The 23,827-nt window shown below is 37.9% G+C and overlaps 1 gene segment (V, D, J or C); it reads left to right on the forward strand.

The window, feature by feature from the left end:
* Positions 1–645: 645 nt before the first annotated feature.
* LOC128647129 (T cell receptor alpha chain constant-like) overlaps positions 646–23,827 on the forward strand; it is a gene marked incomplete at its 5' end in the record, with an annotated part of 112,775 nt that continues 89,593 nt past the window's right edge. The window contains 1 exon segment of the C gene segment in view: positions 646–693. Within this exon segment, the coding sequence occupies positions 646–693 (48 nt within the window).

Genomic DNA, 23,827 nt, shown 5'->3' on the forward strand with positions numbered 1-23,827 from the left:
ATACCCTCCTCTTAGAGGCAGCTGCAGGCTTCTTGGTCTGTTTACTCTTGTTCCAAGCCTGGTTAGGTCTCCAGACTGACTTGGATTGGGAAAAATTTCCCTCTTGCTTTGCAGAAGAGGAAACTGAAGAGGGACCACTCTTGGAATTCCAAAAGGAACGAAAATTATTTTGTTTGGTTCTCATCTTATTTGATCTATCCTGAGGGAGGGCATGACCTTTCCCTACAGTGATGTCTGAAATAATCTCTTTCAGCTCAGGCCCGAATAGGGTCTTTCCTTTGAAAGGGATGTTCAAAAGTTTAGTTTTAGATAACACATCAGCAGACCAGGATTAAGCCATAACGCCCTGCATGCTAAAATGGCAAAACCTGAATTCTTTGCCGCTAATTTAGCCAGTTGAAAAGCGGCATCTGTAATAAAAGAATTAGCCAATTTAAGGGCCTTAATTCTGTCCAAAATTTATTCTAATGGAGTCTCCATCTGAAGAGCCTCTTCTAGAGCCTCAAACCAGATAACAGCTGCAGTAGTTGCAGGAACAATGCACGCAATAGGTTGAAGAAGAAAACCTTGATGAACAAAAATTTTCTTCAGGAGACCCTCTAATTTTGTATCCATAGGATCTTTGAAAGCACAACTGACTTCAATAGGTATAGTTGTACGCTTAGACAGAGTAGAAATAGCTCCCTCCACCTTAGGAACTGTCTGCCACGAGTCCCGCATGGTGTCAGATATGGGAAACATTTTCTTAAAAACAGGAGGGGGAATGAACGGAATACCTGGTCTATCCCACTCCTTAGCAATAATATTCACAATCCTCTTAGGGACTGGAAAAAACATCAGTGTAAACAGGAACCTCTAAGTATTTATCCATCTTACACAATTTCTCTGGGACCACTATAGGATCACAATCATCTAGAGCCGCTAATACCTCCCTGAGCAATAAGCGGAGGTGTTCAAGCTTAAATTTAAAGGCCGTCATATCAGAATCTGTCTGAGGAAGCGTCTTTCCTGAGTCAGAAATTTCTCCCTCAGATAACAAATCCCTCACCCCTACCTCAGAGCATTGTGAGGGCATATCAGATACGGCTACTAAAGCGTCAGACTGCTCAGCATTTTTCCTTAACCCAGAGCTGTCCCGCTTTCCTTGTAAACCAGGCAGTCAGGATAAAACCTCTGTGAGGGTTGAATTCATAACTGTGGCCATGTCTTGTAAAATAAATGAATTTGACGCACTAGAGGTACTTGGCGTCACTTGTGCGGGCGTTACTGGTTGTGACACTTGGGGAGAGCTAGGTGGCGAACTCTCATTTACTTCTGACTGAGAATCATCTATTGCTCTATATTTAAGTGCTAATATATGTTCTTTATAGTTTACAGACATATCAGTACAATTGAGACACATTCTAAGAGGGGGTATCACAATGGCTTCCAAACATATTGAACAAGGATTTTCCTTGGTGTCAGACATGTTAAACAGGCTAGTAATGTAACAAGCAAGCTTGGAAAACACTGTAATCAAAGTAAATAACACTTAGAAATAAAACGGTACTGTGCCTTTAAGAGAAAAAAAGCTGCACAAATTCTGCAAAACAGTGTAAAAAAGCAGTAAACATAAAGAAATTTTTACAGTAGTATCATATAGCCTTAGTAACTTTGCACAGCTATGCAAATAAACAATTAACCCCTTAATGGCAAAACCGGATTGAAAAAACATTAAAACCAGTAAAAAAGACCTTCAGCACTTTGCCACAGCTCTGCTGTGGCTCCTACGTGCCCTTCAGAACAATTTGTGGGGGAAAAAACTTGTTTTACAGCCCTCAAAACACGGCAGGAACCTCTGGAGAAGCAGTTAGAAGTCTTAGAGGAAAAGAAACTGCACAACTGAGGCCCGAAAATAGGCCCCTCCCACCTCACTCGAGTTTTGAGGCCTAACAGACAAACACTAGAGTGTCTCTAAATTAACCATGTGGGTTAGAAAACTCAAAAACAAGCCACAATTACCCCTTTAGTCCCTTCAAAAAACTTTATAATTGCATCATTTACTGAATAAACAAAAATGTTTTTAACAAACAGTGTCACCAGTAACTAATAAGCCCTTTATGCAAGCTGAAATTCCTATCCAAGTGTCTGAATACAGCTTACCCTTCACTCATGGGGATATTGCCAGCCTTTTCTAGAAATAACATAGTCTGTCTAGAAAAAAATAGACTGAACATACCTTAATGCAGTTTAGCCTGCAAACCGTTCCCCCCAACTGAAGTTTTCCTGTACTCTTCAGCCCTTGTGAGAACAGCAGTGGATCTTAGTTACAAAGTGCTAAGATCATCATCCTCCTTGCAGAAATCTTCATCCCTTTTTCTGCAGAGAGTAAATAGTACACACCGGTACCATTTAAAAATAACAAACTTTTGCTTGAGAAAATAAAAACATTTTTGTCACCACACTCCTCTTTGCCTTCCTAGCAGTTAAGCAGGCAGAGAGAATGACTGGGGTGGAGCTAAGGGGGGAGCTATATAGGCAGCTCTGCTGTGGGTGCTCTCTCTGCCACTTCCTGTAGGGGAGGATGAATCCGTGGACTCGATACATCTTACAAGAGAAAAAGAAAGTAATTTAAGATCAAATAGCAATAAAATGCTTTCTAAGGGCTAGATGATATAAACTTAGCTCAAACCAAGTTTTTCTCACCTACACTTGCAGGGCTGCCCTGGGAGAATGATCGTAACGATCCTGCGAGTAGCGAGGTGGATCTTATTGAAAGTAATAGAGTTTGCTGGATAGGGACACTTCGCTCCTTAGAGTGAAGTTAGCAGTGAGCAGGGGGCGCACTTTAAAAATTAAATCCTGCAGCCAATATAAATCACAGTATGCTGCTTTCTGCATATAGCATCTTACATTTGCCTATATTTTATACATGTGTTTTTCTATTAGGGTATTAAGTATTGGTATTGTTTTGAGAAAAGCTCCCACCTTTTAGTTGGCGAGAAAAAACTGTGAGATCTACAGTGCGAAAATTATGCTGGGATTAGAGAGACATTTTTATATACACCAATGGAACACCCATGTTCAGCCCATTTTACAAAAAAACAACAATTACACTTTAAAAGATAAAGAGAACAAGAGGGGCGCCTCATGTGCATATCAATATGCTATATAGTGATGTAAATCAAGTAAGCCAAGTGGATACTCACATGCGGCTATAGTACACTTATGTACTAGTAGGTGCAGGCTGGAATCTAAGGTGTACTAACACACCAAATGAACAGTGGCACTACTCGGGCTTTTCCTCAGGTAGTATAGTTGTGTATACTATATTAGTCTCCTATAAATCTCTAGAGGAAATGGTGCTTGTGCATAAATCTAAATCCAAACACAAAGGAAAAATGATATAAAGAATACCAAGATTCCCAAAGTATGCACTTGCAACACTCTGGGCCCTGAACTAAAGGACGGAATATCCCAACAGGATTTTAAAATATAACCTTTATTATAGAAATTTAAAAAACCAAGTGGTTGGTTTATAACACACACAATTAAAATACACTCCAGTACCGAGATCAGTGTAGTAGGTAATATGTAAGATCACTAAATATTACGATTAGGCCTGTATAATATCACAGTTATAAGTGATCTCAAATGTAACCCAAAATGATCGCTAGTTTAAATTCACTCAAAGGCTTGCAGCAAACAAGCTAGAACAAAAATTATAATCAGGATAAATTATGATCTGAGAATCAGAAAGAGTGTTATAAGCTTATAGAGTTAGATACAAAGCTCAAAGATTATGAATAATACGTATATGTCTATTGGAATTAATACTAAATGATATTAGTGTATCCAATGTAACTTTAGTTAATATGCATATTAATGGTGAGCTGAGGATTATATCAAGTACGCTTATATTTCTGCCTGAATCTAAGCATCTATTAATTCAAAAAAGTTTTCAGTGTGCCAGTCTTATAGCAGTGATCAAATGCTACAGAACAGTAGCAATAACACAGTCACTTTTTGAGAAAACTTCTCTTTTATAAGTAAGAATACAAAATATGTGTAAACTTGTAGCAGTAGAGTCACTTTATTAAGTGGTAGAATATATTCTGTGTTAAAGCAAATAAATAGGAACCCCAATTTTCTGCTACAATAAAAATAGCTCAAAGATAATCAGTTTTCACTGCAGTGTATGTGACTGTAATTATAAATTTAGATAGAATCAAAATATTAATTCACCATCCAATCCATGTTTAGATCCACTTATAAAAAAACGTTTAAATCAACCTTGACTAAATACAAGGTAATTAGACTGGTTTATCTATATGGTTGATGCCACGAATGTGACAGAGTTTACTATAACCAAACTTAAATCTATATTCAGTTCGTATGGCCTTCCAGCGTTGTGGAATTACGCTGAGTTTGGCGCAACCCAGGCTATATTTGATAGATATCTTACAGCTTTTTAGCACAGCTTCTATACATGTGATGTAAAGGTTATAGAGGTAATGGATTTTGGAACCTGTACTAGTTAGAAAATAAGAGTAACACTATAGACTAAGTCTGGCACAACCCAGGCTGGTAGTAGAATTATTAATGTATAGTGAAATGAAACTACTTATGTTACTATTCGTGAAAGGTTAAATGCTCATATGGTCGATACCTGATAGATTCTATCACTGTTCATGTTTAGCAGTTTGCTAAATCCAACACCACCCAGGTGGTGTGTAAAAATAAGAATCACTCCGTTAATAGCGCTATATGCAGTCAGATTTTAATATATATATTTTGGATATTAATATTGTATATTCCGGAAGTAGTCCAGTCATGTAATAATTTGTACAAAAATATATAAAAAAATGTATTTCTTATATTGTAATAGCACTAGATCTGGCACAACCCAGACTAAAGATTGATTTAGTATTGCTCTATTAGTTAGCACTGTTTATATTGTGGATACAGTTTAAACTATTTCTGGCACAACCCAGATTAAATTAGTAACAAATAGTTCTCACAGCATCAATATGGCAAATGCTGTAAGTATCAAGCAGTTTAACAGTCATATAGTATTCCTTACATTCATCTGACATACATTTATCTATGTATATAGAGGCTATGTTGAATGATAGGCTAAGTCTGGCACAACCCAGGCTGTATATTTTATAGTATTACCAGCTAAATGCTGAAGTAGATGATTCTAAGTGAATCAATATAGCCGGTGCTGCGCTTCTCCGGTTGTTCAACATTCATACATGACTCATAACATTCACCAAACATTGCTATTGAATGGATTATTTTGACCGTTAAATTAATTAGGCACAAGCTATTAGTAGATATTAAAGTTAGATTCTAGAATGGCACCTCGGTGTAACAATACAGATCATTATTTGTTGTGAACAGTGTTCACTCATCTATATAGACCCTGATAGTCTGTGATCATGCTGAGTATTGCAAGTGAACTTAGCGGCACATAGATACAAGGTACTGGGCACTTAAAATTAACAAAAAGGATAGAGTGTGAACTCGTTCAGCACTCTCCCCTGACACGTTTTGCCTCTATAACCTTTACATCACATGTATAGAAGCTGTGCTAAAAATCTGTAAGATATCTATCAAATATAGCCTGGGTTGCGCCAAACTCAGCGTAATTCAACAACGCTGGAAGGCCATACGAACTGAATATAGATTTAAGTTTGGTTATAGTAAACTCTGTCACATTCGTGGCATCAACCATATAGATAAACCAGTCTAATTACCTTGTATTTAGTCAAGGTTGATTTAAACGTTTTTGTATAAGTGGATCTAAACATGGATTGGATGGTGAATTAATATTTTGATTCTATCTAAATTTATAATTACAGTCACATACACTGCAGTGAAAACTGCTTATCTTTGAGCTATTTTTATTGTAGCAGAAAATTGGGGTTCCTATTTATTTGCTTTAACACAGAATATATTCTACCACTTAATAAAGTGACTCTACTGCTACAAGTTTACACATATTTTGTATTCTTACTTATAAAAGAGAAGTTTTCTCAAAAAGTGACTGTGTTATTGCTACTGTTCTGTAGCATTTGATCACTGCTATAAGACTGGCACACTGAAAACTTTTTTGAATTAATAGATGCTTAGATTCAGGCAGAAATATAAGCCTACTTGATATAATCCTCAGCTCACCATTAATATGCATATTAACTAAAGTTACATTGGATACACTAATATCATTTAGTATTAATTCCAATAGACATATACGTATTATTCATAATCTTTGAGCTTTGTATCTAACTCTATAAGCTTATAACACTCTTTCTGATTCTCAGATCATAATTTATCCTGATTATAATTTTTGTTCTAGCTTGTTTGCTGCAAGCCTTTGAGTGAATTTAAACTAGCAATCATTTTGGGTTACATTTGAGATCACTTATAACTGTGATATTATACAGGCCTAATCGTAATATTTAGTGATCTTACATATTACCTACTACACTGATCTCGGTACTGGAGTGTATTTTAATTGTGTGTGTTATAAACCAACCACTTGGTTTTTTGAATTTCTATAATAAAGGTTATATTTTAAAATCCTGTTGGGATATTCCGTCCTTTAGTTCAGGGCCCAGAGTGCTGCAAGTGCATACTTTGGTAATCTTGGTATTCTTTATATCATTTTTCCTTTGTGTTTGGAATCTAAGGTGTACCAGCTAACCCTTTTAGTAGGACAAGGTGATCTCACAATGAAGCAATTCATGTGGCTGCTCTCCTCCTCATAGATAAAACCAGAACTGTATTGAAAATAATAAAGAACAAGAGGGGCGCCTCATGTGTACATCAATATATCCATATATATGAAAACAAAGAAAAGAGCCAAATGGGTACCCACAATTCGCCCAAGTACACTTATGTACTAGTAGGAACTGGCTAGTATCTTCAGGTGTACCAGCTAAACCTCTCCAGGTGAAGAGTAGATAGTGCAGGGGGATTCTATGCCAACAATTACACTTTCCTATGCCAACAATTGAACTTTGCATTTTCTATTTATAAGTCCAAATTGCTCTGTGATTTTTGCACATTCAGTTTACTAAAATTACGATTCCACTGTACATATGTAATATGAATTATTCCTGCATAAACTACATATAGATTTTACATTTTTGTTAAAATACGATTCTACAAAGAAGAATTACGAAGAATTTTGTTACGATTTTTGATGCACCTTAACAATACAATTTTTCTCTGCTTATTTTTGTGTGAATGGTTCAAATATTTGTTTTGCATAATGTTTAAAATAGGTATTTTACTGTGCACTTTTCATATGAAAATGCAGTATACGCCCCTTAGCGACACCCTGTTTTTAGATCATTCCACCAGGGAAATAGAAGGACTGGCGAGCATTCTTTAATAATCTCACCAGCCCAGAGAGCTTTCAATCATCGAGCCCTAAGTATTAAGAACCACAACCAATGTAGTCCAGGGCATAAACAAAAAAGAAACACAGTAAAAAACAATAAAAGACAAACTATGGGTTATAACAAGGACATTTACGTTCCTCTACATATGGACATGATGACTTAAGTGATTGCCTGTGCACCAATGCTGAGAATTTTAGTCTCCGAAAAGCATCTGTAAAAGCACTTTCAAACTCCAGTACAACTATATTCAAAGTCTATTATGTTGAGATCAATATTCTTGGTAATATATATGTTCACAATTACACACATGCACATCATTTAAAAGGGGGTGAAATTAATTATTAATATTAGGAGATTATTTGGGTAATATTTGGGTAAGAAATGAGTTCAAGTTTTGCTTGCACACAGGGTATAGAAAAACTTTCTGTTTTTTGCTATTTTTAATCACTTGAATGACATGTAGATAACGTTGGAGTAGCACAAATGTACCAATGGCACTACAGAACAAATAGTAGACAAATCCCTCATATATTTGGTACATAATGATACTTCATGGGGTGGTGCTTATGTACTTGTAATAGTATTCGATAGCTATTCCAGCATAGAGCTAGAGAGAGTACACATTTTAGCACTCAATCACCAAGATTACAAGTTGTGCACTAAATCTGGTGCATAAATAACCCCAAAAAAATAGCAGTATCGCACTCTCCAAAGAGCTGCCATTACAAGTTACTGAAAAACCTTCTTTTGTTGTGCTATATGGTGCGATAAGTCTCCATACCGCACAAAAGCCAAGGCCTGACTTTACGTGCTCGTGTATGTTTTCTCCCATATACATCAATGGAGAGAAAGTGTAAGAAAAAAAAGCTGCAATCGCGGAATGGAGATCGCTGTAACGCAACCCCATTGATGTCTATAAGGACACCCTAACATAAACCCCTAGTCTAAATACCCCTAATCCGCCACCCACCAACATTGCCAACCCTAATTCAAGTTATTAACCCCTAAACTGCTGCCTTCTGACATCGCGGACACTAAATAAACATATTAACCCCTAAACCGCCGGCCCCCCACTTTTGCTACTAATAAAATACATTTATTAACCCCTAAACCTCCGGCCACCCACATCGTTGCTAATAAAATAAAGTTTTTAACCCCTAAACTGCCGGCCCTCAACATCGCCAACACTAAATAAACCTATTAAACCCTAAACCGCCAGCCCCCCACATCGCCAACACTAAACATATTAACCAGTAAACTGCAGCCCCCCACATCTCAAAACACTAAATTAAACTATTAACTCCTAAACCTAACACCCCCCTAACTTTAAATTAAACTTACAATATAACTCTTAAAATAAATAAAAACTTACCTGTGAAAAAAACTGCCTAAGATTAAACTTAAATTAAATTATAAATTAACCTAACATTACTATTTAAAAAAAATAAAATTAAAATAAAAAGCAGCGGATGATCGCATGAAGAGGATGATCCATGTTGCTGAAGACCGCGGCCACTGAAGAGGACCAGCGCTCCAGATGAGGACCAGCGCTCCGGATCCGCACATTGCTGAAGACCGCTCCGCACCTCTGGGAAGAAGATAGAAGATGGTGCCGTCCTGGAGAGAAGATCTTCGCCACCTGGATGAAGACTTTGCCCCACTTGGACTTCAGGAACGGTGAGTAGATTTTCTGGGGTTAGTGTTAGGTTTTTTTATTTAGTTTTTTTTTGGTGTTTTTTTAGATTAGGGCATTTTTTTTATTGTAATAGGCACAAAAGAGCTGATTTGCTCATGGTTAGCTTAGGCTTTTTTTAGACCTAGGTTTTTTATTTTGGGTGGTTGGTTGGGTGCAGGGGTTACTTTTATGGGGGACTTTGTAATTTTTGTAGGTAAAAAAGCTGTTTAACTTAGGGCAATGCCCTATAAAAGGCCCTTTTAAGGGCTATCGGTAGTTTATTGATAGATTAGTGGGTGTTTTTATTTTTGGGGTGGATTTTTTTGTTTTTATAGGGCTATTAGATTAGGTTTAATTTTTATTTATTTGGATAATTAAACTTACAATATAACTATCTTAAAATAAATAAAAACTTACCTGTGAAAAAAACTGACTATGATTAAATTATAAATTAACCTAACATTACTATTTAAAAAAAAAAAAAAAGCAGCTCACATACTATTGGCTGATTTTAATATTTCAGCCAATAGGAGTGTGCGGTGGACGATCGCATGAAGAGGATGATCCACGTCGCTGAAGACCGCGGCCACTGAAGAGGACCAGCGCTCCAGATGAGGACCAGCGCTCCAGATCCGCACATCGCTGAAGACCACTCCGCACCTCTGGGAAGAAGATTGAAGATGGTGCCGCCCTGGAGAGAAGATCTTCGCTGCCTGGATGAAGACTTTGCCCCGTCTGCACTTCCGGACTTCAGGAACGGTGAGTAGATTTTCTGGGGTTAGTGTTAGTTTTTTTTAATTTTGTTTTTTTGGGTGTTTTTTTTTTAGATTAGGGCAATTTTTTTTATTGTAATAGGCACAAAAGAGCTGATTTGCTCATGGTTAGCTTAGGTTTTTTTTAGACTTAGGTTTTTTATTTTGGGGGGTTGGTTGGGTGCAGGGGACTTTGTAATTTTTGTAGGTAAAAAAGCTGTTTAACTTAGGTCAATGCCATACAAAAGGCCCTTTTAAGGGCTATTGGTAGTTTATTGATAGATTAGGGTTTTTTATTTTTGGGGTGGCTTTTTTGTTTTTATAGGGCTATTAGGTTTAATTTTTATTTATTTGGATAATTTCGTTTATTATTTTTTGTAATCATAGGATTTTTTTATTTTTCGTAGTTAGTGTTTTTTTTATAATGTTAGATTATTTTTAATTTTCATAATTTTACAGGGTTTTTTTTGTAATGTTAAGTTTTTTAAATTCTTCCGTAGTGTTAGGATTTTTTAATATTGTAATTTAGGTTTTTTTATTTTTAGTTTATTTTATTTTTTTAAAATAGTAATGTTAGGTTAATTTATAGTTTAATCTTTGTTTTTGTTTTTTTCACAGGTAAGTTTTTATTTATTTTAAGATAGTTATATTGTAAGTTTAATTTAAAGTTAGGGGGTGTTAGGTTTAGGGGTTAATAGTTTAATTTAGTGTTTTGCTATTTGGGGGCTGGCAGTTTAGGGGTTAATAGGTTTAGTTTAATGTTAACAATGTGGGGGCTAGTGGTTTAGGGGTTAATAGGTTTTTATAGTAGTAGCAATGTGGGGGCCGGCAGTTTAGGGGTGAATAGGTTTAGTTTAGTGTTGGCGATGTGGGGGGTGGCGGTTTAGGGGTTAATAAGTTTTTTTATAGTAGTAGCGATGGGGGGGGGCAGCGATTTAGGGGTTAATATGTTTATTTAGTGTTTGCTATGTGGGTGGGTGGCAGATAAGGGGTTAATAAGTTTAATATAGTATTTGCGATGTGGGTTGGCAGTTAAGGGGTTAATAGGTAGTTTATGGGTGTTAGTGTACTTTGTAACATTTTTGTTATGAGTTTTATTAAATATTTTTGTAACGCGAAATCCATAACTACTGGTCTAAGATCGCAGAATGGATCACGGCGGTATAAGATATAACGCTAGCGTTATAGCCAGACCGCACAACCTGTAATACGGGAGACCTCAAAATTCCACACTCAAAAATCATTTTTTGGAATGGAGAGTTGCGTAAAGGCTAAAATGCTAGCGGTATAGCTGTACCGCCACGACTTATAATACAGGAGACCTGCATATTAAGCGCGCAATGGCCAATTTTTCAGTGGTAGAGCCGTACAGCAACACTTGTAATCTTGCTGAATGTCTGCAAAAATGCTGCAAAATGAAGCCAATACAAAAAGAGTTTAAAACTTAAAGTGAATGTAAATCATATGCTTTCTAATGAACATTATTAATTCCTAATATACTTGCAATGTAAACCGCAATATTTATTTTGGAAAATAAGCATCTTGTGATATTATAATTTAATTTATAACTTATCTACGTCTTGAACGCCAACTCCTCCCATCCTTGACTTCCGGTATTGCTTATTTGCGCATGCGTTTTGAAACAGCTGTTAATATGCGCCGCAATCCCTAATAAAGTTATTAACCCCTAAACCGCCGCTCCCGGACACCGCCACAATCTACCTTAGCTACCCCGGCGCCATCTACCCCATCTACCCCGCCGCCATCTACCTTAGCTACCCCGCCGCCATCTACCCCATCTACCCTGCCGCCATCTACCCCGCCGCCATCTACCCCGGCGCCATCTACCCCGCCGCCATCTACCCCATCTACTCCGCCGCCATCTACCTTAGCTACCCCGCCGCCATCTACCTTAGCTACCCTGCCACCATCTACACTATCTACCCCGCTGACATCTACCCCATCTACCTCGCCGACATCTACCCCATCTACCCCACCGACATCTACCCCATCTACCCCGCTGACATCTACCCCATCTACCCCGCCGACATCTACCCCATCTACCCCACCACCATCTACCTTACCTACCCCCCGCCATCTACCTTAGCTACCCCGCTGCCATCTACCCCATTTACCCCGCCGCCATCTACCCCATCTACCCCGCCGACATCTAGCCCATCTAGCCCGCTGCCATCTACCTTAGCTACCCCACCGCCATCTACCTTAGCTACCCCGCCTTCATCTACCCCACCTACCCCGCCGCTATCTACCCCATCTACCCCGCCGCTATCTACCCCATCTACCCCGCCGCTAACTACCCCATCTACCCCGCCACCATCTACCTTAGCTACCACACCGCCATCTACCTTAGCTACCCTGCCGCCATCTACCTTAGCTACCCCGCCGCCATCTACCTTAGCTACCCCGCCGCTATCTTCCTTAGCTACCCCGCCGCTATCTACCTTAGCTACCCCGCCGCTATCTACCTTACCTACCCCGCCGCTATCTACCTTACCTACCCCGCGCCATCTACCCCATCTACCCCGCCGCTATCTACCCTAGCTACCCCGCCGCCATCTACCTTACCTACCCCCTAAAGTGAGCTCCTACCCCGCCGCCTGCTATATTAACTATATTAACCCTAATTATATTAGGGTTAATATAGTTAATATCGTTATTATATTATATATAGTATAATAACCCTATTTAACTCTAACATCCCTAACTAAACTCTGATTAAAATAAATCTAATTAATATTAATATTATTAATTACAATATTCCTATTTAAATCTAAATACTTACCTATAAAATAAACCCTAAGATAGCTACAATATAATTAATAATTACATTGTAGCGATTTTAGGGTTTATATTTATTTTACAGGCAACTTTGTATTTATTTTAACTAGGTACAATAGCTATTAAATAGTTATTTACTATTTAATAGCTACCTAGTTCAAATAATTACCAATTTACCTGTAAAATAAATCCTAACCTAAGTTACAAATACACCTACACTATCAATAAATTAAATAAACTACAAATTTCTAAACTAAAATACAATAAAATAAACTAAACTAAATTACAAAAAATAAAAAAAAAATTACAAGATTTTTAAGATAATTACACCTATTCAAAGCCCCCTAATAAAATAATAAAGCCCCCCAAAATAAAAAAAAATCTCTGCCCTATTCTAAATTAATAAAGTTCAAAGCTCTTTTACCTTACCAGCCTTAAAAGGGCCTTTAGCGGGGCATGCCCCAAAGAAAACTGCTCTTTTGCCTGTAAAGATAAACACAATACCACCCCCCAACATTACAACCCACCACCCACATACCCCTATTCTAAACCCACCCAAACCCCCCTTAAATAAACCTAACTCTACCCCCCTGAAGATCTCCCTACCTTGTATTCACCCAGCCGGGCAGAACTCTTCATCCGATGCGGGCGATGTCTTCAATCAAGCGGCTAAGAAGTCTTCTTCCATCCGGCGATGTCTTCAATCAAGCGGCAAAGAAGTCTTCTTCCATCCAGGCGAACTCTTCTTCCATCCGGCGATGTCTTCAAGCAAAGCGGCATCTTCAATCTTCTTTCTTCGCTCCTCCGCCGCGGAGCATCCATCCGGCATGAAGACTAAACGAGGAATGAGGTACCTTTAAATGACGTCATCCAATATGGCGTCCGTCGAATTCCGATTGGCTGATAGGATTCTATCAGCCAATCGGAATTAAGGTAGAAAAATCTGATTGGCTGATTGAATCAGCCAATCAGATTCAAGTTAATCTGATTGAAGCGAAGAAAGAAGATTGAAGATGCCGCTTTGCTTGAAGACATCGCCGGATGGAAGAAGAGTTAGCCTGGATGGAAGAAGACATCTTTGCCGCTTGATTGAAGACATCGCCGGATGGAAGAAGACTTCTTAGCCGCTTGATTGAAGCCATCGCCCGGATTGGATGAAGAGTTCTGCCCGGCTGGGTGAATACAAGGTAGGGAGATCTTCAGGGGGGTAGTGTTAGGTTTATTTAAGGGGGGTTTGGGTGGGTTTAGAATAGGGGTATGTGGGTGGTGGGTTGTAATGTTGGGGGTGGTATTGTGTTTATCTTTACAGGCAAAAGAGCAGTTTTCTTTGGGGCAAGCCCTGCTAAAGGCCCTTTTAAGGGCTGGTAAGGTAAAAGAGCTTTGAACTTTTTAAATTTAGAATAGGGCAGGGAAATTTTTTTATTTTGGGGGGCTTTATTATTTTATTAGGGGGCTTAGAATAGGTGTAATTAGCTTTAAAAACCTTGTAATATTTATTTTTATTTTTTGTAATTTAGTGTGTTTTTTTTGGTAATTTAGTTTTGTTTAATTTATTGTATTTTAGTTTAGATATTTGTAGTTTCTTTAATTTATTGATAGTGTAGGTGTATTTGTAACTTAGGTTAGGATTTATTTTACAGGTAAATTGGTAATTATTTGAACTAGGTAGCTATTAAATAGTAAATAACTATTTAATAGCTATTGTACCTAGTTAAAATAAATACAAAGTTGCCTGTTAAATAAATATAAACCCTAAAATCGCTACAATGTAATTATTAATTACATTGTAGCTATTTTAGGGTTTATTTTATAGGTAAGTATTTAGATTTAAATAGGAATATTATAATTAATAATATTAATATTAATTAGATTTTATTTTAATAAGAATTTAGTTAGGGATGTTAGAGTTAGATAGGGTTATTATACTATATATAATATAATAACGATATTAACTATATTAACCCTAATATAATTAGGGTTAATATAGTTAATATATATAATATAATAACTATATTAACTATATTAACCCTAATTATATTAGGGTTAATATAGTTACTATAGCTGGCGGCGGTGTAGGGGGATTAAATTAGGGGTTAATATTTTTAAAATAGATGGCGGAGGGGTAGGTAAGGTAGATGGCGGTGGGGTAGGTAAGGTAGATAGCGGCGGGGTAGGTAAGGTAGATAGCGGTGGGGTAGGTGGGGTAGATGGTGGCGGGGTAGGTGGGGTAGATAGCGGCGGGGTAGCTAAGGTAGATGGCAGCGGGGTAGCAAAGGTAGATGGCGTAGGGTAGCTAAGGTAGATGGCGGCGGGGTAGCTAAGGTAGATGGCGGCGGGGTAGATGGGGTAGATGGCGGCGGGGTAGATGGTGGCGGGGTAGGTAAGGTAGATGGCGGTGGGGTAGCTAAGGTAGATGGCGGTGGGGTAGATGGCGGTGGGGTAGCTAAGGTAGATGGCGGTGGGGTAGCTAAGATAGATGGCGGTGGGGTAGCTAAGGTAGATTGCGGCGGGGTAGATGTGGTAGATGGCGGCGGGGTAGATGGGGTAGATGGTGGCGGGGTAGGTAAGGTAGATAGCGGCGGGGTAGATGGCGGTGGGGTAGCTAAGGTAGATGGCGGTGAGGTAGCTAAGGTAGATGGCGGCGGGTAGGTAAGGTAGATGGCGGCGGGGTAGATGGGGTAGATGGTGGCAGGGTAGATGGGGTAGATGGGGGCGGGGTAGGTAAGGTAGATAGCGGCGGGGTAGATGGCGGTGGGGTAGCTAAGGTAGATGGCGGTGGGGTAGCTAAGGTAGATGGTGGCGGGGTAGATGGGGTAGATGGCGGCAGGGTAGCTAAGGTAGATGGCGGCGGGGTAGATGGGGTAGATGGCAGCGGGGTAGATGAGGTAGATGGCGGCGGGTAGGTAAGGTAGATGGCGGCAGGGTAGATGGGGTAGATGGCGGCGGGGTAGGTAAGGTAGATAGTGGCGGGGTAGATGGCGGTGGGGTAGCTAAGGTAGATGGCGGCGGGGTAGATGGGGTAGATGGCTGCGGGGTAGGTAAGGTAGATAGCGGCGGGGTAGATGGCGGTGGGGTAGCTAAGGTAGATGGCGGCGGGGTAGATGGGGTAGATGGCTGCGGGGTAGGTAAGGTAGATAGCGGCAGGGTAGATGGCGGTGGGGTAGCTAAGGTAGATGGCGGCGGGGTAGATGGGGTAGATGGCGGCGGGGTAGGTAAGGTAGATGGCGGCAGGGTAGATGGCGGTGGGGTAGCTAAGGTAGATGGCGGCGGGGTAGATGGGGTAGATGGCGGTGGGGTAGCTGGGGTAGATGGCGGTGGTTTAGGGGTTAATAACTTTATTAGGTAGCAGAGGGGTCCGGGAGCGGCGGTTTAGGGGTTAAACACTTTATTAGGGATTGCGGCGGGGGATCGCGGACCGCGGTTGAAAGGTAGATAGACATTGCGCATGCGTTAGGTGTTCGGAATTGTTTGCGCATGTGCTACATGTGAACGAGCATGGATTGTCAATGCCGATTTGTTAGGGAACGCATGCGCAGTTTGATCGCGTTACATGTGCAAAAAGGGGCTGGACGCCACGGGGTATGAGCTATAATTCGTTAAGGGCAATGTCAATCAAATTAGATACGAGGGACAAGATGGCGGGCGGAGGAAGAAAGTAAGCGAAGTAGGGTTATAAATCTTTCGATTATGGTTTTAGTCTTAAATTATAAAAAAATTATGAATTAAACTAACGTTTATTTTAGGTAATTAACAAGATGAGGAAGAGTGGTGAACGTGACTTGACATTCACTTTAACCTTTATTAGGTATAACAATAAAATAATGTTTTGATTAAAAATGCAAAAGCATACTCATATGATAATATCAGTAAAGAATGAAGAGTAAAATATAGTGAGAATATATTATCCAGAACCTTGTAATCGCCGTATGTGAACCACCAGGCTAAGTGCATAAGATGGTTGTAAGTAATAGCGTTTGCGAAAAGTTCTGAATTTTAAATTTGTTTAAATTATTAAATTGCCTCTAACAGGTTTTTTAACTATTCATAGAGTTATCTTTTGAACATTAAAAAAGAGAGAGCAGAGACGCCACTGATGCGTTTTGCCATTGTGGCTTTTTTTTAAATGGCAATCACATTCCCACCATATGATTGGAGTAATGTGAAATATTAAGCGCTTAAATTACATAAAAACCAAAGATAATCTTAAATGTATATGTAACTCGACATTCCTCCAATCATATGATGGGAATGTGATTGACATACAGGGAGTGCAGAATTATTAGGCAAGTTGTATTTTTGAGGATTAATTTTATTATTGAACAACAACCATGTTCTCAATGAACCCAAAAAACTCATTAATATCAAAGCTGAATATTTTTGGAAGTAGTTTTTAGTTTGTTTTTAGTTTTAGCTATTTTAGGGGGATATCTGTGTGTGCAGGTGACTATTACTGTGCATAATTATTAGGCAACTTAACAAAAAACAAATATATACCCATTTCAATTATTTATTTTTACCAGTGAAACCAATATAACATCTCAACATTGACAAATATACATTTCTGACATTCAAAAACAAAACAAAAACAAATCAGTGACCAATATAGCCACCTTTCTTTGCAAGGACACTCAAAAGCCTGCCATCCATGGATTCTGTCAGTGTTTTGATCTGTTCACCATCAACATTGCGTGCAGCAGCAACCACAGCCTCCCAGACACTGTTCAGTGAGGTGTACTGTTTTCCCTCCTTGTAAATCTCACATTTGATGATGGACCACAGGTTATCAATGGGGTTCAGATCAGGTGAACAAGGAGGCCATGTCATTAGATTTTCTTCTTTTATACCCTTTCTTGCCAGCCACGCTGTGGAGTACTTGGACGCGTGTGATGGAGCATTGTCCTGTATGAAAATCATGTTTTTCTTGAAGGATGCAGACTTCTTCCTGTACCACTGCTTGAAGAAGGTGTCTTCCAGAAACTGGCAGTAGGACTGGGAGTTGAGCTTGACTCCATCCTCAACCCATAAAGGCCCCACAAGCTCATCTTTGATGATACCAGCCCAAACCAGTACTCTACCTCCACCTTGCTGGCGTCTGAGTCGGACTGGAGCTCTCTGCCCTTTACCAATCCAGCCACAGGCCCATCCATCTGGCCCATCAAGACTCACTCTCATTTCATCAGTCCATAAAACCTTAGAAAAATCAGTCTTGAGATATTTCTTGGCCCAGTCTTGACGTTTCAGCTTGTGTGTCTTGTTCAGTGGTGGTCGTCTTTCAGCCTTTCTTACCTTGGCCATGTCTCTGAGTATTGCACACCTTGTGCTTTTGGGCACTCCAGAGATGTTGCAGCTCTGAAATATGGCCAAACTGGTGGCAAGTGGCATCTTGGCAGCTGCACGCTTGACTTTTCTCAGTTCATGGGCAGTTATTTTGCGCCTTGGTTTTTCCACACGCTTCTTGCGACCCTGTTGACTATTTTGAATGAAACGCTTGATTGTTCGATGATCACGCTTCAGAAGCTTTGCAATTTTAAGAGTGCTGCATCCCTCTGCAAGATATCTCACTATTTTTGACTTTTCTGAGCCTGTCAAGTCCTTCTTTTGACCCATTTTGCCAAAGGAAAGGAAGTTGCCTAATAATTATGCACACCTGATATAGGGTGTTGATGTCCTTAGACCACACCCCTTCTCATTACAGAGATGCACATCACCTAATATGCTTAATTGGTAGTAGGCTTTCGAGCCTATACAGCTTGGAGTAAGACAACATGCATAAAGAGGATGATGTGGTCAAAATACTCATTTGCCTAATAATTCTGCACTCCCTGTATACATTCACCAATCATATCACGTACATGATGATTGACAGCCCAAACAGCTAGTCGGAGCCCAACCAAGGGTATATGAATCACGTGAGAACACCGCGAGTTTGCCCTTTGAAAAAGCCACTACTGAGAAAAGAGTCAGTGGCATATCTGCTCTCTCTTTTTTAATGTTCAAAATATAACTCTATGAATAGTTAAGAAACCTGTTAGAGGCAATTTTTCAGGATATGATTTAAATTTAAGAATTTTTCCCAAACGCTATTACTTATAGCCATCGTATGCACTTAGCCTGTTGGTTCACATACAGTGATTACAGGGTTCTGGATAATATATCCCCACTAAAATTTGCCTCTAAATACTTTACTGATATTAATCTAAACATTATTTTATTGTTGCAGACATTGAGTGCTACATAATGTACTCTCTCTCCAGCTCGCTGGAATTGCTATTGAATATATATAACGTTCTCACCCCCGTGGAGTTATTTACGAGTCGCACTGATTGGCTAAAATGCAAGTCTGTCAAAAGAACTGAAATAAAGTGTCAATCTGCAGAGGCTTAGATACAAGGTAATCACAGAGGTAAAAAGCATATTTATATAAACATTTTGGCTATGCAAACCCGGAGAATAGTAATAAAGGGATTATCTATCTTTTTAAACAATAATAATTCTGGAGATATGAAACCAAACATTTGTCTTTCATGATTCAAACAGAGCCTGCGATTTTAAACAATGTTTCAATTTCCTTCTATTATCTAATATTATCTTAATATGATTCTCATGTTATCCTTAGTTGAAAAGCATGCCTAGGTAGGCTCAAAAGCAACAATGCATTACTTGGAGCTAGATGCTGTGGCTGCACACAAATGTGTAGTGCGAAGCTGCTCCTTCTACAAAGGATACCAAGAGAATTAAGTAAATTTTGATAATAGACATATATTGAAACGTTGGTTTAAATTACATGCTCTCTCTGCATTATAAAATACATTTTTGGGGTTTCATGTCCCTTTAATATATATTCTTGTGCACCACCTAGTGGCTGATATAATCACAGTATACATTAATAAGAAGCTCTGTCTGGTCTTGCTTTGTACAATAAAAATGTAAACAAATATTTACATAATGTATTTGCGTTATAGATGATGGGTAATAATATACATTTACTATACATTATTTATCACTGTAAAATAATGCTTATTGTGAGAACTCATTCAAAGTCTGAAAATGGGTCCAATGTCCAACTCAAGACTAAGTAAATGTCTCATGTCAGACATATATAACTTTTAAACAATATTATTTTAAATATAACAGTAAACAAACATATTGCATGTTCATAAACATTGTTACCACTAGCATGGTAAATTCAAATTTGGCTTGTCATGCAAGGTGAGGCAGTTGTTTGGTATAGTGACACAATATATATATATATATATATATATATATATATATATATATATATATAAATATATATATATGTTAATGTTCTTTAAACCTTGATTTTTGTGTCATATGGTTTAAGTCTATGACATTTTTTGTAGATAAATTATTTAATAAGTTTTTCTACAGGATTGTAATTGATCCCATAATTGATTCAAGTGACATGAAAGTTGAATATGAAATGGCAAAAATAGCTACTGTAAAAGTTATACATTTCTGTAAATTTAGAGTGAATGTAACCTGCCACCAATACAGAGGTAATTAGCTTTCACTGCCAGCATTTAAAGCCTCAGACTTAAAATGTATTAACTACCCTGAATTTGCAAGCTTTCTTATTATGCCCAGCATGCTACACACGCATATTAATAATAATAATAATGGAAGGAAAATAGGAAGTAAATTATACAGCCCACAAATGTTATGATCTAGACCAGGGGTATAAAGCTCATTGTATCCGGGGGTCATTGGCCAAATGTTCTTCTTCCATAGAGACCCTTGAACAGAGTGAGTGCTCTGAAACTTGAGATACTAGAAACTGGAAGTGACATTTACCCCAGTAGTAGTGCATGGTAGAAGCTATAGACCACAGTAGACATACACAGTGGATATTTATCTTGTCAAATGAAGTGATCATTCTGGAACTGTATCAAAAGTGGCATTTATCCAAGCAGTGCATGATGTGAGCCTACACTGGACAGCACATGCTTCTCTTTATATTTATCTTGTGAATGCCTATATAGAACACAAACGTATTACACCTCTTAGGACCCTAAAAAAATTGATGAGGCCAAATTAATAATTTGCCTAATAAATATAGGAGGGACAGATTAAACTATTTTGAGGGCCGTTTATGGTCCCAGGGCTGGTAATTTGAGACCACTGATCCAAACACAACCCTGTGACCCCTGTGAATCACTTTTACAAAAAAACATTTTTTGCAAACAACAGTATATTGCAACACATGCACCTAATCAAAATGAAATACACTCTTGTTTCTTGTGCATTTTATACTCAGCTGTAACATATATTTTTTTCTTATGACTTCTCTTTGTTACCAAGAAAATATAGGCCTTCACATTTTCAGTTTTTATGGAGAATTTAAGTCTACTTTAAAGGGACAGTATACACTCATTTTCATATAACTGCATGTAATAGACACTACTATAAAGAATAAGATGCACAATTACTGATATAAAAATCCAGTATAAAACTGTTTAAAAACTTACTTAGAAGCTTTCAGTTTAGCTTTGTTGAAAAGGTAGCTGGAAAGCCCACTGCAAGTGGGAAATAAGACACTTTCCCCCCCCCCCCCCCTCCCCCTTCTTTTGCATATGAAAAGACCCTTTACACAAACAGGAGCAGACTGGAGAAGGTATACATCAGTATTCACATAAAACTTTGGGGCTTGGTTAGGAGTCTGAAAATCTGAGCAATGTTATTTAAAAATAAGCAAAACTAAACATTTTTTTTTTAAAAAAACTTAATGGGCTATATAAATAGATCATCTACAAAACATTTATGCAAAGAAAAAATGAGTGTATAAAGTCCCTTTAAGGAAATTGGGATTTTTTTTAATGTATATATAGAGCTAAGGACGAACACATTTTCATGACACATTCCCCTATATTACAATCAGTTCTAAATAATTAACTCCAAATTAATCTACTGCTGACATCTTCTGGAGACGAAAAGTACTACAAGAACTGAGAACAGGAATATATCTTTACAGCATTACATGTATGAGAAAAACTACAAGTTGATTGCTAGACAGGGACAGAGCTCTACAGCATGAAGACAAAAAATTGTTTTATTCTTGACAACTGACTTTTTATTATGCCCAGGTACTTTCTGCAATATGAAAATGCAAATCTTACTTTTCTAGAACTGTTGCATATATTTGTAAGCAAAATCTAGTTTGCAAATCGGATTTATTAGAGATTCAAATATAGGGCTGTAAACAATCAAGCTGCAAAAATGTAACTTTTTTATAAAAACCCTGTAATCTATATTATTATTAACCCTAACCATCATCTGCTCTACTGAAATTAATTCTAACCATGACCTCACCCCAGAACACATTAAGGGCTAGATTACAAGTGGCACGCTATTTAGCGATTTTGCTTGAGTGTTAACACTGCCTGAAGTAATATTTTTGCGTGTGTGGGTTAGCGTGCATTTTACAAGCTGAAAGTAAAATATATAAATAAATAATGTAGTAAATGAACTTAGATTGTAAACTCAGTAGAGGAGGGCCTTACTACCCATGCATTAATTTGATTTATTTGTATCTGCTTTTCATTTTTACCATGAACCAATGCCATTGTTTACCTCTGCTCATCTAACTAGACCTGCAGTATTTCACAGTGTTTTATAAATTAATTGCAATATTCAAAAGTATAGTTAGCATTTAGGTTATTTTGATTTAACAAATTGCTAATTACATAATGATCTACATAAAGATAAAAGAGAAATTTACTAAAGTAGTCAAATGTATGACACCAACACAGGAGTATAGTTACAGTTTAAATGTAACCCCTTAATGACAGCTGTCTATATCACTTCCAGGGATGTTATTGTTTGAGTGCAGGTTGCCCAGACAGAGATGGAAGTATTTGTGGCAGCCGGCATACAGTGTACTAGCCTATGTTAAGGGGTTAAACAGCATTATTTACCTAACATTTTCTCAGGAAAAAAAACATTTTTTGAAGTGTAAAAGTTACTCTTTCATTTGTATGGCAGAATATAGCTTTAAGGCTCACTGTCTGATAAGCATATCTCCCATTACTTTATGCTGCAAGCATAAAAAAATGTTCTGTCTTTTTCTTTTCAGTACAGGAACATCAATTTGAAAAAAACAAATAAATAAGAAATTAGGAAGGTAAAAACGGAATAAACAATAATCATTTTGTTCCCTTTAAGCACGGTGCTATGCATAATTCTCACCAAGTTGCACAATGTCACCCTCTGCTGGTAAAAAATAATTACTACTGACCTCAATCCAAAAAAGTAGGATAAAAAAGTAGGCCAAACGTCTCAATACTTTTCCTATTTGAAAATTTACAGCTGCTACATTATGTTTACATATTTTTATCGTCAGTGTGTTTTTGTACGGTTCTGTAGCACTGTGTGCTGCTGTCGGAGAATGGATAACAATAACAGTATTGCCAATTAAGTTTTGTTGTAACTTCGCTGCTAACATTAAAGCCAATGAGTTTTGAGGATGGTACTCAAGGATACTGAAGCTGACTGCTGCTAAACCAGAGCAAGGACTATAAACTTTAGACAATATGGATACAGTGAACAAAATGTCTGAAAAACAGGTGAGTAAATATGAAATAATGAAAAACCTTAGGAATTAAATGAAATATATAAATAATACATATCACTGTAATAATCTCTTAAGACTTGGTTGTATAATAACATTTATGTACACATACAACATATCTATGCATCTATAGAATGTATATAAAGAATTGCACAGTGCTCATACCATACACCCTAATGGCTGAAACTGGCTAGGATAATGCTTATGTTCCTTAATATCACCATAATATATTTCTATTGCAGTGTAACATTTATAAATATGAGAGGAATTGCTTTATGATTTTGTTATTCTTTTAAAGATCTCCACACAACACATACACATTCTCCTTGCATTTGTGCCATTCATCTGAAAATTATCTATCTATCCCTCTGTCTGTCTGTCTGCTTGTCTATCTATCTATCTGCCTGTCTTTCTAGCTGTCTCTCTAGAAAGTAAGATGGATTACTAATAATACTTAAAATCTAGTGATGATTATTTGCAATGGGACACTTTTATGGGTTGCCTGAAATGGATTTGAATGCAAAGTAGGCTAACTACTGTAGACGGGTTCTGAAGGCCTGTATCAGATGCATATATTACTGTAAAGCAATGAACTTAAGAGGGAGCAAATTATGGAATGACTAAT

This window comes from Bombina bombina, chromosome 2 (genome assembly GCF_027579735.1).
Source record: "Bombina bombina isolate aBomBom1 chromosome 2, aBomBom1.pri, whole genome shotgun sequence".
In the NCBI taxonomy this organism is placed as follows: Eukaryota; Metazoa; Chordata; class Amphibia; order Anura; family Bombinatoridae; genus Bombina; species Bombina bombina.